Raw genomic sequence first — 17,544 nt, forward strand, 5'->3', positions numbered from 1 at the left:
CACAGTAATATGAACTCCATTGGCTCCAGTGGACCCAATTAAGTTTCAATATATGTTCGTATGTAATAATACACTGTGCTCCAGTGGATCCAAGTTGACGTCAGTTGTGGAGCACAGCGAAATATTCACATACAAAAACATCGAGAAAAATGCTTCTGAAAAATGTTAAACTTGCTATAATGTTAAATATCGGTTACTCAATCCGTACTGCATAAGAAAATTTTGTTTCAATCCATCAGTGATTTTAATAACTTGCGTTTGTCTAAGATAAAAACTTATTCACTGTCCCCGTAAAGTGCACATATTCATCATTGAAATATCAAATTAAATATTAAGTATGAAATAATAAAAAACTTGTGACTTTATTTCCATGTTATCTGTGTTCCACTGGCGCAAAATTGGGTCCACTTGAGCACAGTGTATAGAACACACAAAAGGATATTAAAGTTGTGATTGGTCAAATCACTTACGGTACGTCTCTATTGAGAACCAAGCATTAGTTTGGCCAAACCCAGACAAGACGGTCATGTGTTTTCTTTTTATATCAGATGTACGTTGATTACTACAAAATAAACAATAATGGCTTTTACGTTGTTGAAATACACGAGTTTCCTATTTATGTGGTTTATATCAGAATCTGCAGACGGTAAATGTTTATTTTACATTCTTTCTAGATCTAACACATTCAGATAAGGCCTATGATTATCGTTATTATTATTAGTAGTAGTTTTAGTGCATTATTTTCCATATAACATCTATTAAATCATTCATAATTAGTTATATTATTTGGACTAACTAATTTTAATTATTGTGAAACCTCATAAACTCAGAACAAAAACATTAACATTAATTTTCTGTTCTGAAATTATGAGTTGTCACAATAATTAAAATATGTAATATGTAGGTAATTCTTTTTACGCATTCTTTTTAGGTAATTCTTCTTTTGTGGGAATTTTGTTCTATGAGATTTTATCGTGAAATAATAGTTTCACTTTATATTAGGATATATCGTATTTTGTATCTTCTTCCCAACTTTTTTATTATTTTTTTCTGGGAGGTGTAAAGTTTCGAACTTATATGGGTTTCCTTCCACACATACTGTACTATGTCTTTTATTTTGTTATTATCGTACGTGTTTATATAATTATAATTTTTTATTTATGTATTTTTAATACGTGTGTGGAGAACATTTAATGAATATTTATTGAATAAACGAATAAAAGTATAAAGTATATTTCGTCAGAAAAATACAATCATAACAAAAACAATTCAAAGAGCATAGGCCTAAAAAAAGATTTCAAAATCTCACAAAAATTTAATAAGATACAATATAATTCAAAATAGAGTAACATTCTTAATAAACAATTCCATTTATTAAAGTCTTAAGGCCCATTTATACTACGACGATAACCGATAAGACAAATACATTTTTCATACATAAAACAAAAGATATCTAAAAAGTTTTCATTCTAGAACTATAAAATAACCATCTGCTTCCTTTTATGAAAATATTTTCACACATGATTAGTAAGAGCAATAATATCGTGACAATACAAAGATTTTATTGTTTTTATTGGATTAAAAGAAATTATATTTCTTTCAAAGACAGCATAAATGATTAACCTTTCTAATTTCTTTTGTTTTACGTAAGGAAATGCAGGCTTATTATTTATCGTCGATCGTTATCGTCCTATGTGTAAATGGGTGTATGAATGGATTTCTAAATCTATTTCATAATAATATCCCTTGATTTATATTATAGCGCCTAATTTTGTGAAACCTCTAATCGCTGTACAAAAACTAATAGGCCTACGATAAAAGGGATTCCACCATGGCATGGCCTTCGTCGCTAACCAGGGATCGGTCTAATTGAACCACCAGTTTTGTTTTTGGACTTCTTTGCTTTATCGGATTGATTTATAATGTTTGTTTGATATTTAAACACAATTTTAATTTCTCTAATGTGTGGGTCACTGGGTAGTAAGTTTCTCAAGTTGACGGCAGACATTAAACCCAATTACTGTTTAAGCCATTTTCACCATCCTATTCATTTTTAATTTGTCAAGTATATCTCCACATGTGAAAACAGATACCACTAATGTACATATAATAATAAATAATGTATATTTATAAATGTAAATAATATATTGTTTGAAGGTTTGCATGACGAAATCTAATGTTGATATAAAGTTGAGGACGATCAAAGCATATTGATCGAAATGTCAAGAAACTCTACAGTTCTTTTCAGTACTAATATACGTGGTGTACCGAAAAGTTTATATCTATATTAAATAACTGATGAGAAAAACATAATGCATAAGATGTCAATGATCTACTCACACAAAATTACATTACTGCAGTTTATAAAAGCAATTTATTTATTTACGTTGTCATTTTCTTATTGCATCTTTTTCTTTGCAATTCTATTAATAAAAAAAAATCAGTAGTTCATAATTTTTTGGAAGTTCTTCTATGAATGTTAGTCATTCAACCAGATGTCGAGCCAATCGCAAGTAGCGTAGGGCATGACACTTTTAAACAAAATCTTAGACGGTGACATTGAATTCGGATAAAAAATTAGTTTTTTTGTTGCTATTGTTATTGTTATTCACGTATTTATTCAATATAAACACATCTGTTGTAGTGTGAAATTTTAGTAGAATAAAGAAGAAATTACGCTTTGGTAGATGATTTTCAGATATTCAATGAGTCTAAAGTACTGTTTTTCATGCTTTGTATATAACACCCTCTTATTTGTGTTTTTATAGCTTGTACTGGAATTGACTTTTCTTCTTATAAAAATGAATACATCCACGACGGCAACCTTGGGTCATTTAGAAACTGTATTGTTGTTGAACACAATGTGATAATAGAAACGGAATCATTTCGGGGGTAATAATAGCTTTTTAATTCATCATCATTATCATTATTATCATCATTATCACTATTATTATTATTATTTGTTTTATTGGTTATCTTCTGGGTTATTGGTCATGTCTCAACTGCTTCCCTTAGAGACATAGCGTGTGCTGCTCCCTGGATGGCCGTCATTTGAGCGCTCCCTACGATGTCCGGTACATTACATTTTTCATGCCTTGTTTTTAAATTTTTGAAAATGTTTCCAAGAGCGTCAATTACGTTTGGAATCAGTGCCACTATAACTTTTTCTTGGATTCACTAATTGATTTCAAAGCGAGTTCTTTGTATTTTCTACACAGCTATGACAACAAAATGTGTGGGCCTACATTTCTTATCAGTGTAAACTGTCATGTCCCAAGTAATTCGAATGTTTATTCTCTGTGACTTCTAATGGCTGTTGGTCATACCATTTGTCAGTACATTCGATTCCGTATTTACTGAAAATCTCCCAGTGTACCCACAATGCTACCTTGTCATGACGCTTTCTATACTCTCGCTTTATTATTATTATTACCGCTATCGCTACCGCTACTATTTATGAAAACGTATAATTAAACATGTTTTTTTCTAGAGATCCGTTTAATGGTGTCATACCAACGTCCTATCAAATATTGTTTGCTTTAGAAAATATTCAAGTAATAAAGGGTTACCTAAAGATTACTGGTGATAGCCCTGAAATGAAACATGACATGAAATATTTGCGAAATCTACGAGAAGTACATGGAAATGAGTTGGATGGGTATATAGTTATTTTCATTTTTACTTGACTTATCTTTATCATACTAAACATGAAGTTCCATCTCATAATATCATAAGTTGTTTCTATGCTTAAAAGACATGTATTCGATAGTGATATATTGACTTATTTAAAGATGTTAATATATACATAATTATTAATTTTATTTCAAGTTGTAAATTACTTTCAATACAACCAACTTAGGCCTATATTTGCTGTATATTTTTTGTATAGTGGAGCAAGCATCATAATCTCCAGAACGGCATTGAAAACGTTGTCATTAACTTCATTGAAACTAGTGGAAAAGGGCCACATATTTATTCAAGACAACGACAATCTATGTCTAACAAACGAATCACAGTGGCATGTTATTGTTTTAGATAATAATATACAAGATATTATCATCTCTCGTAATCAATCGCCAAGCACTTGTGGTAAGTAACTTGTGGACTACCTCAATTTTGATTGTTGAACACTATAATAATTAGTTTTTTTGCTGAAACATGCTCAACTATATACATATATTGTTATATCCAAAATCAATCCTGATCTGCCCATTTTAAATTACCTAATATGCATAAAATCAAAATGGCTGCCAATTATCTCTTAAACCATAAATATATTTTTAAAATTATTAATCATGCGCAATAGGCCTACCAAATTTGTTTTTGGTTTTGTAGATGCCGAAGGCTATGTATGCCATGAAGATTGCTTGGGTGGTTGCTGGGATTTGGGATCAGATAATTGCCACCGGAAATTTTCAAAGTATAAATGCCCAAAGTAACATTTCCCAAAAAAGGAGCATGGAATTCCAAGTAAAATGGAAGTTCTTCGTGATGGCGAAGACTATGAGCCGATTTTCAAATTTGACATTGAACAATAGATTTTATTTTAATATCCCAATTATACATGTTATGGAACTAGAATTTGAATATAATGTGTATATTTTCAATGTTAGTCTAGTAGACGAGGAGGAAATAAAGATGGGCATCCGGCTGGGAGATTTGTCGGACCATTTTTTTAAACATTTTTATTATTTATGAATTGAAACATTTTATTTATACTGGGTGACATCTCCAGAGGGCATAGTTATGATCAGTGGCTGTAGTGAAAGATGTAGTAGGTTCTTTAAAGAGCACACGAGTCGAGAAGACTCTTCTAACACCACCAGAATCGAGTGAGCCCTTGCCGATAGTATGGCTAAGTAATTACGGTTCCATTTGCAATCAATAAACACTCAAACAGTTAATATATTATATTATATATTATACATAAATGTCATCATATTATACGCTATTGGTATACTCAGCGTTAGTCACCTTACTTTATAACATAAAACATTTATAATAAGTATTGGCAATTAAAGTAGTTGCTATTTAATCCTGATTGTTGCTTATAAGACCTTTTTTATTATTATTGTTGTTGCCATTGGTTTCTAAATCCAGATTTAATTGTAGATTTTAAAAAAATATTGCTAATTTGGCTATTAATATTATTAAATGTATACTTGGTTCATTATATAGTCCGTTCCAATAATGCAGAAATATGGAGATAATAGAATCGATCGATAAATGGACCAAACAAAACATTTATTATGTACTATAGTAGAATCCTAAAAGAGACACTTGGATAGGGGTTCCCGTTTATTATGCGGGAAGTACCGGTATGGTGTTCCATAAATAGAGGTGTCAGATGAAAGGGATTCTGCTGTAATTTTTCTTTTCAATTTCAATTTGTTTTTCTTTCTTTTTCGTATTTTTATGGTGTTAGATTATTGTGTAATATCACGAACTTGTGTAAAAACGATCAATGTTGATTGAATGAGTTGTACAATTTGTTCTAACAAATGGAAAAATCAAAATACGTCACGACGTATCTTGGAGTATTTTATATGATTAACGTATACTATAAATATACTATTTACTATATTTTATCTATTATTACGTACTTTGTACAATTTAGATATAGTTTATTTCGTCATTAATAAAAATAAAACAAAAATTCCCTGTTCGTCCGCATCTTGGGATCCGGGGATAAAAATTGGTTTTAACTGACAGTATTTACACGACGACCCCCTATTACCGCGGACTATTGCACCATACCATTTTCTAATCTGGATCGCTTCTCTTTTTTTTAATATTTTCAATCTGAAAGACGGGGTGAAACTAATCTAAGACATAAGAACAACAATTTCGACTGATCAAAAACAGTTTCTTTATTCATGGTCACAGATATTTTGCATAAAATCACTTGTGCGCAAATACAGAATGTAGCTATTATAGGCTGTACATTAGAGGAGAAACTAAATCATCAATAAAGACTTGGCACTGAGTGGTGTCGTAATAATCGGGCAATAATTTACACATGAGGCCCAAAACACTATATCACACCCTTCGTCGGATCGTTTTTATATTACCTTTTTTGTATAATGTAAATGGCATCGAATTGGCCTATGTCATTAAATACAATTAAATAAGCTCTATAACATTGGTCATACGGATCGGCTAACGGGACATTTATATGTGATAAAAAAATTAAAAAAATAAAACCGAGAAAAAAATAAATAAACGAAAATCCAGTAGAGCAAGCCAACTAATAATATACATTTAGTATTCTCGTGACATATACGTACTATTAATACTGTATCGCGTAACAATCATGTATCGAATCGAATGTATGATGACTTTATAATACGCCCTAAGAAAATTATTCTTCCTCCAAAAAAAACTTGTAATTAAACCCTTATTGGTAATCTGATCTTTCAGTAACCAAGTTTAATTCTGAATAGGACAACATACTTTACATGATAATTTAAAAAGCTCTGGTCGAATGCATTACTAATTTTACTGCTAGGCCTACAACTGGTGAAGCGAATTTAGATCAACCCTTTCTCCTACTTTTGTGTTTAATGAACATGTATCTTTGGTTGACACATCTGAATTATCAATATAGGATAGATATCGTATTCAACAAAATAACTAATGCTTATAATATATGATTCCTGTAGGCTTACCAAATTAATATACACACAACATTTTTATAATTATTGTAACAGGTAGCTGGTCTGAATGACACCTTCACCTCTTGATAGTAATCGACATTACTAGATCACTGCTTAAAATCACTTTAAAAATTAATGTTAAACATGATTATTAGTAATAATTGTATATTACAAACTATAAAGACACGAGAAGAACTCAAAACATTATATATACATAATAATGATGAAATACACTTTCGTGCACCATCTACATTCAATATAAATACTATTTATTTAAAAATACGGCATGACGTCATTGTACATCACATGATTTTCAATACACACTGCATCAACAAATAATAACATTTTGACTTTTTAAATGTTTGTAAAATACAGTACATAGGTATAGAAAATCAACGAAGACATAGGATCAGTCCTCACGTTATCTGACACTATAGCGAGAGTACCCTTCCCACCCCGTACACACTTTGTATAACAAACAAATCTAACAACACACTGGGGGTAAAGTAGGACATTTAGACACAATTTCCAAGTAGCAGATCATTTTCAAATATAGTTTAAAACCTTCCCATTTACTATATTCCTGCCATGTCGATACCTCACACGCCATGGAAAAGCATAGGATGGAGGCATTGGATTTTAAAACATTTTATAGTGAAGGCACCATCAGAATAAAAAGAATAATAAGACAACAAATTCGTTCAAGAGATTCATTTTAAGAAAGCAAATATAAAAAACAAACAAATAATATACACAAATAAAAAGAGCATTGGTCATTTTGTTTCATGTTACGTAATGATGACGTGTTTTGATCTTCCACTAATATAACAGGACTGAATACTGCACATTATTTTATACGATACTAAACTGCAGCAGCTCAGTCATTACATTTGGTATCAATTTTAAATCCACAATGTATTGCTCTTTTTTAGGAAGACAGCAATACTTAGGCAAGAACAGAGCATTGTGTTGAGGCCGATTGCATAGATGAAGCGTGCGACAAAAACGCGTTTCAAAAGAATAATAGGTTCACCGATATGAAAAAGCATTTTATAAAGTTTAACGCATTTCAAATGGGCAATCGGGTACACACACATTGCGAAATACAATTTACATTCATGTAACGCAACACAACAAAGCAAAACTGACACTAACCTACAATTATCTTACACACGAATCGCTGGTCGAATTAAACAATTGAACAGATTTTCATTTTTGTGGTGGGTGGGAGGGGTGGTGTTTGGCCTAACCAGGCCTATACACTTATTATTATTATTATACATGGCTACAGTTGAATACAAATACATTATTTTTAAAAATAACATTTTTCTGGAAGTTATAATGGGATGGAAACGGCTGTGCCATTATTATCTATTAATATAAATAAATACTATATATTTTATTTATATAAATCACGTACGTAACGTGGAATAAAACTTTCTTTTACTATGTACACTGGCAATTACATTATATTATATTACAGTAAACGTTCCGGCTAAATTAACCAAGTAATTTCAATGTTTTCGTTTTACACGTAAAAAGAACTATCAATATTTAACACTTTCACTCCTGTGTTAATAGTAGACAAGAAACGCTCAATCGATCTCTTATATAAATATATCTATTATTGTAAACAAGTAAATACGTCACTTGTAGTTCCTAAAGCGTGGTTCCCACTAGAACGCAACGCAACGTAACGCATAAAAGCGAGGGTTTACTCATTTAAGCTTGGTTCCCACTAGCGAGGCAACGTAACGCAACCTACGCAATGTAAGAAAATTCCCTTCCAATAGTTGTGTTTGCCCCCGCCTCCGTGAAATCAAACCTGCGATGTTTGCAGCACTGTTGTATCGTCGGTTCTAATTTGTGATTACGCAATACAGCACTTTGCCTCAATACGTCGCTGCGCTGCGTTCTAGTGACAACCACGCTTAAAATGGACCTGAAATGGATTTTCGATTTTTTTCATTTTAGAATGATGTTTTGGGGGCTATTAGGTGTTGCTAGAATGTATATTGTTACAAAATATAAATTGGCCCTTTTGGGGAAAGCCCCATTTGAAAATCAAAAAAATTCGCGGGTGACGTCACTTTGCGAATATATTCCTATCCCTCCAATGGAAAATTTGCAGTTTTTTGGCTATAACTCTTGAAATCTATGGAGTATTTTCTAAAAAATGCTTGTGCATTTGCAGAAACGTATTTAGAATTTTTTTAGATAAAATTATTACCGTATAAACGGTTATTCATCGAGTAAATGACGATTTAAAATCTTAAAATCAACGGTTTTTTTCTGGCAATACCGAAGTTGGCCTGGCAACGTTGTCCGGGATACAGCTCCGTGCGCAATGATGCGTATCCATATTTTCCGTTCGTGTATTTTGTATATCGTTCGTAATTTATACTGCTAAAATGTGTTAGTTTCTTTAGTTTTTAGTTTAGCAGAATTAAATTAGTAATATGAGATGATAATTTATTTGTCACGAATCAGGCAGTTCGAAAACGAATTTTATTCATATTTTTACTTTGGCTTGACAATGAGCGAAGCAAGTTGTTGATATCGCTTTGGTCCTTGGATGCACATGAAACGGAGCCTCGCCGCATGATGTGGGTGGTGGATCGACTCCGCGCGCTGGATTGGGGGGCCTAGGCCTAGTAAAGGTTTGGGAGGTAGGCCTTCTAAATTCGGGTTTTAGAACAAACGAAGTACATTTTAGGGACCTATATTTCAACAACATTAGATATTGAATAAATTAGTATTAGTGTCAACGCTTCGCGTATCTTTCCAGGCCGTCGATCATTCACTGACTATCGGGCGGCATACACGCTCTCGATATCATCGTGTGTATATGTGACGTCGTGAATATAGAGGCTTCCGACGGCCGTTAAAATAGAATATTGCAATGGCGTGAGTAATTTTCGCTAATTTACCATGGTATCTTAAAATTTCGTTTTTACTCAAAATACTATACATTTTGTTTTTATTTGTATGGGTTTGTGTTAATTTGATACATTTAAATAACATGTGTGAATTTCTTGAAAATCGAAATTCCATTTCAGGTCCATGGTTGAAATATCATTCACTCGAAAGAGTTCGGTTTTTAGTTACAGTAACGGTATGTCGTTATGTGCACTGTCACTTTCTATGTGTAAGCTATATTTGCTGGAAATTCCGTCTACAAACTAAAGTTTTGTTGGTAATAATATATAACATTTTTACATTACGATACTATTTATACATTTGACTGACGTTTAGGTCTTCCTTTATCAATAATGTTGTATGAATCTGGAATGTGTGGCGTAATGTGCGAGGATTGATCTAGGAAATTGGGGATGTTTTTTATCTACCTTTTCTTCTGTCTTTTGTATTTTTACACTAAACGATGGCAATTTGTTACAAATATCTTACACAGTAAAGTTGAAGTTTTTATCTCAATACATTTTAATTTTTATTTAAAAAATCTTTCTACCAATAAATATGTAATAGTAATCCAATAATTTATCTGGCTGGTTCGGTTTTCCTGATTTTCAAGAACGGACTTTGGTGAAGACGTTGTTTAAACACATTTTGTAAGTTAAAATGAACTCTCGTTTATAAGTAATAACTTCTCTGACATTTCTAAACCGTCTTTTTCTTCTATGGAACCTATAAGGAACAAAAACATAATAAATTATTAATGATGATGGCAGTATTACAGTTTATTGTTCTGACGTTGACCGGCCAATTGTACAATTCATATTGATTTTCAAATAGTCAAACTTAGGCCTTATAGTATAACCAATGGTCAACATAATGTATGTAGTTGACGTAGGCATACGCAGGCTGAAATCAGAGGAAAGTGAGATACAACTCTTTTCGGTATAACAAGTGTTTTGTTTATCTAGTTTGTAATAAGTTAACAAAAATTATATATTTAGGTATGCAAGTATTTACGATTTATAATTAATACATTTTGTTTATAGTTTTTGCGAGATATTTAACTTATAATGATAATATGTATGTATAATAATATTATAAGACAAAATAACGCGCACATGTCATTGCATTAGTTAATTGGGAAAATAGTATTGCGCATGCCCGATACACAGGGCCTACTATCACAGTCATATCAACGGGAGGACTAAATCAAAAGCTCTGTCTACAATATCAAACTTTATGTAATGTGATCATATATGGACACGATGACGTCATATCACTACCATATTTGGGCACATCATACTTTTTTTGTCAAACTAGTTGGATATTGTAGACATAGCTTAATAGTGCTTTGATCACCTGTACCTGGAAGAGAAAATCTTCTGAAACTTCCGTCTTCACTTCGTTCTTCTAGAGATAGTTTCTTTGTTCTATTGTCCTCTTCATCCATTATGATATTAGTAGATGTTAGTCCAGATGAAGATCCACCTGTTGTTGCGATTGAATGATGTGAATGACGTAACGAATGTGATGGAATACGCACACGCCCCATTACCCAATACGTCCTCATCATTCCCTTTCCCTGAAAAAAAACCCAAAGTTATTACGTAGATTATTAATCCTGCCTAATAAAACTTTGACTATAAATTATATTAACACCTTCTCTTCCCATGGCTTGTACTTATCCAGCGTCCATTGTAGAACAAGGTGTGTCATGGAATTATATATATTATGTTTTACACTATCGAATTAATTTTTGCGATTTCTTCTTCTTAAAATAATACTATACCTTTTTGTTGATTGACTTACAGTGTGTTTTTAAATGTATTAATTTGCCTATAGGCCTAGACAATCTTTTCATTTACGGTTCACAATTCTGGAATTATGAGCAATAAAACACTTTCAAAGTGACGGTAGATTGCGTCACAAACTGAACCCGACAATGATATTAGAGGTGAACTGTGACTATCACGTAAGATGCATACATTAACATGTTTTCTACTAAGTACCCGTGTGACACTTAAACACGGAAGGTATGCCATGTAAACAAAATAAATGGGGCATTCGTAGAAATACGTCAGTAAAGAGAAATTGCTCTATCCCATAAACTCGAAACATTTTCTAGTAATAAATTAAGATTAATTTCAAATATCAGCATTTACGTTTTATGTCTTGGTTAACCTTTGATGATACCCATTCATTATTGTATTTGATGCAGGTGTCAATTCCCAAGGTAAACCCGGCAATATACATCGTAAACCTAACTCAACTTCGTTTAACTCTTGTCATAAACTTACGCGGGAAAGTGTCTTAAAAACGGAGCCTAGTCATTTTTCATCTTTGAGCAATTATAAGCATAATTGCATTTCGACCACTTAAGTGTATACTAGTAACTAACTGGTTAATTTCCAAGACATTTTGAATACTATTATATATCATGATAATATATATTTCAGATAGTATATTTTGGACAGTAACCTCATTAGGGGCTCAGAATATGTTACACGTCCTAGTTAAAGTGTTTTCCTGAAACATTTCTTCTGTAGAAACCAAATCGTATTGAGAACCTGCATTTCAGAAGAAACCATATCTCCTAAAATAAACAGTTCTTAGACAACCCGTCGTATTCCAAGATTGAGACCGGAAAAAGAGAATCAAATCATATATTTTTATAAGTTAGCCCTGACAAAGATCTTACCGCTTCATCCTCTTTGCCACTATGCAGTGATGTAGGCCTACGTGCATTAAGTTGACCAATCACAAGTGACGAAATATAAGTATGCAGTTTCCAGAAACTTTGTTTCACTCCATACTTTCTTTCTACACAATGTGGTACTTATACTAATAAGCTCATACGTAAGTGCGTTGCGTCCAATGGGAAAGAACCAGACATTATTATTGTGAATATAGCCTGGTTGTAATGACTGTTGAATCTGAACTGAATTGTTTATTATTTACCTTCACTTGCATTTCTCCCCTTTCTTCCACACTGTACCCACCAATCTTATCGAGAACTTTCTTACAGTTATCACTAGCCTGTATTCTTAAAGCTGAAAAATAACATATCATCATCATTTTATCAACTTTTCTAAAAACTATTGTAGGACGCCCTCGCAATAAACATGGTTACGTCAATTTGTATTTTCGCTTAAATTTTCTTTAATTTGATAGCTTATTTCACTGTAATAATTATACGATAACGGTAGTACATGTTCCATAGCAATCACGTTTTAGAATGCATTTCACATACCAGTTTTTCAACGCTTAGGTTTGCGCCTATAACGTTGAGCTATCATCATGTTTAATTGTCCACTAAAATTAGCTATTACTTTGCATACCTTCTCCTGTGGATTCCATTCTAGATGCCGTGTTGACCGTGTCTCCGAATAAACAATACCGCGGCATTTTCAGTCCTACAACTCCAGCCACAACAGGACCTAAAATGTAACAAAACAATTATGAATTGGATTTATTAAATTATTTACTTCTGATTTTTATTCATACAGTATAATTTTATACAGAAGTATATCAAACCCAAACACAAAATTACAATTTTTAAATGTTCTCCTATCAAAGAGCAAAGTTCATGAAATGTAAAGATTATCAATGTAAGAAATTATTGAAAACATTTCTCATTTAGTGAATTTAACAAACAATCCATTGATTACAATTATTATTACTATTTGTACTGCAGAAAAATGTTCCTATGAAGATTCAATTATTCAGAAATGCCATTTTACGTTTGAAAATCATGTTTTATTTTAAAGAAGAAGACAATTATAAATGAAACTTCTTGAGAGCGAAATACATGCTATAGTCATTATGCTTATTATGATTTATATTCCGATTGTACATTATGGTACTATTGCACTTTGTAGTTTAACTACTGACAATATGATAGGAGGATTCCGCCTATGGGAAAGCGGTTGCCTGGAGTACATATTAAGTATTAAATAACACGTTCAACGTTCAGAAAATCCCATCTAGTGCCTGCACACGAATTACGTCATATGCGCTCTTTCACTGATTGATAGTTAATGACATTTTATTGATCTTTATTGAACACACATCATTAAACATTGTGATGGATGAGATTATATAGAACGCGGTTTGTGACTACGTGGATAGAAGATTGGTCACAAAGTATGGGTGTTAGATCCACTGGGATTCTGAGGTATTCAGACCCTAGGAAGATCTGAAATGATTCCATGCACTGAATAATATAACGCTAGTACTAATTTAGTCCTGATTCGTTTGAAAATTGGTTGGAAATATTTAAAATAAACCTGTGAGGTACACTGTGTGAAGCAAAGGTACTCAGCGTAAACTAAAAAAGAAATCCTATTTCAGTGTAGACCTACCGTATCTAATATTTTGACATGGAAATTTTTTGTTTAAATAAAGCTAATCAATCAATCAAATCGTATTAAAAAATTACTATTTCATTCTTGATGACTCTATAATACATTCTTTACCACATCAAGTGAGAAAATATTGATTTTTTGAAATTTCTAAACTCCAATCATCAATTCGCCTCTGGCTGGGCACATATCGAGTTTGTGCAACAATGCTGCGCTTAATTTTCTAAAAAATAATCACATCTAGACCTACATCTAAATTTCTTAAATTATTAAATAGAGTTTAACAGAGTACATTGATATTAAACTGTGTAGGCAGTAAACAACTTCACTGAATTGGTATTGGTAACATGTCTCATATATGTTTTCCTAACAATTATAGTCAAATTTAAACCAAGCTGAAATTAAATAGTGTGTAAGATATACCACCGTGACGTCACTTTTTTTTATTGATATATTTAAGTTATTTTCTTTAAATGAGACCTTTCATAAGCATTCTGAACCATTACTTCAAACAATGTATAATAAGACTATAAATGATTGCAGTACGTAATATTACCTCATGGGTACATTTACCATATGGACAATTGTCTGAAATAAAAGTTGAATTGAATTTCTATTATAATCTAAACAATGAATGTTTATTTAATAATATTTCACAGTTATGAAAAGTGATTTATAAATATATATGGACTCGTATTAACCAATTGTAGAATCAAAGGCATTCTTCAGAAATGATAATAAACATAATGTGGCATAGGTAGGTAATAATACACGGCATTGGACTAAAATAAACCATTTTTATGTCTAAAAGGTGATATTCCAATTCGGAAATCTATGCACAAATAACCAACGCTGATTAATTTGATAACACGTTTAAATGTAATTATTCAATAAAATTACTGGTTTTCAGTTTCATAATTAATTATAATTCATTCATTCCATTATATCAATGGCTAAAACGTAAACACAACGTATATCGATCCCGAAAGTCCAAGCAACCTCCATTTTTGTTGTTGAAGAATGGTTTATATTAAGGCCATTGCGTTATCTTTTGATTATCATCTCAGTTCAGTTTCGGGCCGCGGTAATAAAATCATTGGACAATACATCTAATGGACAATGATACACGACAATACGTTATTTAACGCCATTCAAACTTAATGACCTGATTGATGTGGATGTATAAAGTGTATGTGTTTTTCAATTTCATCAAATTTGATTACATTGTCGAGTATAGGTACGTCTACTCTTGCTAATTCAGTCACTTTCTTTTTCTTTATAATGTCACTTATGGTAAAATGTTTAGAGTTATATAAGTATAGTAAATGATCGTCGCATTGTTTGTAGAGTCAAAATATCGATAATTTAGTCTTAAAAAACATTTATACGGAGCACCTATACAGTAGAACCCATTTTCCACTTTAAAAAAAAAATCCCTCGAATCGAGCATTTCCACGAGGTCTGGTGGATTGGTTGCGAATTATTGATTATGGTATATCTTAATCCCACTAATCTAGTCAAAGTTCTTCCACTTTTCTAATAGGTGAGTCTGCAGGTGGATTAAGGTGTACAGTATCTTATATCTATGTACTTCTTCAATCATATTTTGAGTCTGCTGGTGGAATCCCATTTATCTAATTTCAATGATGACTCTATTGAATACCTGAACTAGACATTACAATCTAATTGAAGCGGAGCAGGTCAAAACAAAAATATAAATCAACATTTGATTTGATTGGAAAATTAACTTACCAGAATGAATTCCAGCCCTAATTAGCAACTTGGTGTCTGGTTTATGCGGTATAACGAATGTGTTACACACCCTAACGAGGTCCAGTGCCATGCTTGCAATTTCACCGGCATGCTTATCTCCATTTCTATTTGGAAGACCGGAGACGACCATATCTAATGTGGAAATAAAAAAAAATAGATTTATTAATATCTATACATATTGTTGCAGATGTATGCATTTCAAAAGGTGTGATAAACGACGCAACCACATGCAGAGTCCTGAGTAGTGTCAAAAGTGGTTATGTCTTATGTATCTTATTTGTATGGCGCGCCAACCTGTCATTTAGTTGGAAATAAAGATATCTCTATTTAAAACTAAGATATCTCTATTAAAAACTATTCTATCATTTCTTATATTCTAATATGAATATACCCTTTTTAAAAGAAAGTACATGTAGTCTTACAATATTCAAGGTTGTGTACGGAATAGTTAAAACAAATTCTGTAGGCTTATAGTGTGATAAAACATGACATTATAAATAGAGAAAATAAAAAAATATATTATAAATCCAAAGGCAAATAACTGAAAAAATGACAATGCTGTGGGTATTAGTGGCTGGATCTCAATGGATCCAAAGGCAAATAACTGAAAAAAATGACAATGATGTGGGTATCAGTGGCTGGATTTCAATGGAGATACAAAAAAAAAAGCGAAAAGCTAAATCAAAACGATAAAGTAAAACAGCCAGATATCAGTTTTCTGTAATAAATAACCAAACAATATATTAATTTGTGTTTAATTTCAACAGTTCAGATCTTCTGCTTTGCCAATTTTCTATTTATATAAGATTGGACGCAATTTTTAAACATTAGAATTGATCCGAAACATTTGGGAACAAGGTACATGGATGTAACCCATCTGATTGTATCCATTTTCAATGATTCTTTATTCCGATTAAAGTTATTTATTATCTTTACTATCATCTATTTTCTTCCACATTGTGGTCTGTAAATTAAACAGTAGCTACTATTTCAATGTAATTATTGCTTTATTTGTCTAATAATTTTGCTATATTGCTGACATACTTTACTGTAAATAATTCAGTATAAATACATATTAATAAGCCACGCACTTAGAATAATCGGTATTCATAATGAATATATTTACATGACATTTGCATAGAATGTTTATTTAAGATGAATATATTTGCATAAACTTGACTTAGAATTTTATTTAAGATGATTGATACCGGTAACAAATATTATAGTATATTAATCTGTCCATGTGTCATATATACATTTTGTATACAATGTTACATGTATACTACCGTAATACGCCGTCTTATGTTTAGACACGTGTGACACAGTATTACAGAAATGGCTGAAATATTTGAGCTGTAACTTCTTTAATCTCCCGAGGTTGTGCACAAATATTTTTACAAATTTATAGTTGTTATTTCAATTTTAATATGTTGGTTAGGTTATGAAACTACTGTTCTAAGAGGTCAGAATGTGTGCTAGTATAAAAGGCTAAATTGCTACCAATATTGCACAGATTAATCATAATTCAATGGTAAAAGGCAATATATGTCACTATTCATCTTCCTTGAAGCTACTTTTATGTATTTTATATCGCTCTTCAATTTATTATGACTAGCATTTCAATTTCACGAGAACATGATGTGCACCTTTACACTCGTTAATTGAAAATTGCCAAAAGCCGTAATCTATATTTAAAACAGCTAGTATATTTAAAACATCTAGATAAATTTCCGCTAATAACCCCTTGTGGCAAATTGAAGTTATTAATTACAATTGCTACTATAATAAATATACAATATTCGAAACGGTTCGGTTACCAACGTGGTAATACTGGTAAG

At 31.8% G+C, this 17,544-nt stretch overlaps 1 protein-coding gene across 1 annotated transcript in view; it reads right to left on the reverse strand.

Moving 5' to 3' along the window:
• Nucleotides 1-9,725: 9,725 nt before the first annotated feature.
• LOC140052267 (atrial natriuretic peptide receptor 1-like) overlaps nt 9,726-17,544 on the reverse strand; it is a 69,204-nt gene continuing 61,385 nt past the window's right edge. The window contains exons 17-21 of the mRNA XM_072097741.1: nt 15,686-15,838; nt 12,911-13,009; nt 12,531-12,622; nt 10,938-11,154; nt 9,726-10,301 (exon numbers count right to left, since the gene is read on the reverse strand). Of these exons, the coding sequence (XP_071953842.1) occupies nt 10,231-10,301; nt 10,938-11,154; nt 12,531-12,622; nt 12,911-13,009; nt 15,686-15,838 (632 nt within the window). The 3' untranslated portion in view covers nt 9,726-10,230. The remainder of the gene's footprint in view (nt 10,302-10,937; nt 11,155-12,530; nt 12,623-12,910; nt 13,010-15,685; nt 15,839-17,544) is intronic.

This window comes from Antedon mediterranea, chromosome 6, assembly GCF_964355755.1.
Source record: "Antedon mediterranea chromosome 6, ecAntMedi1.1, whole genome shotgun sequence".
NCBI classification, from domain to species: domain Eukaryota; kingdom Metazoa; phylum Echinodermata; class Crinoidea; order Comatulida; family Antedonidae; genus Antedon; species Antedon mediterranea.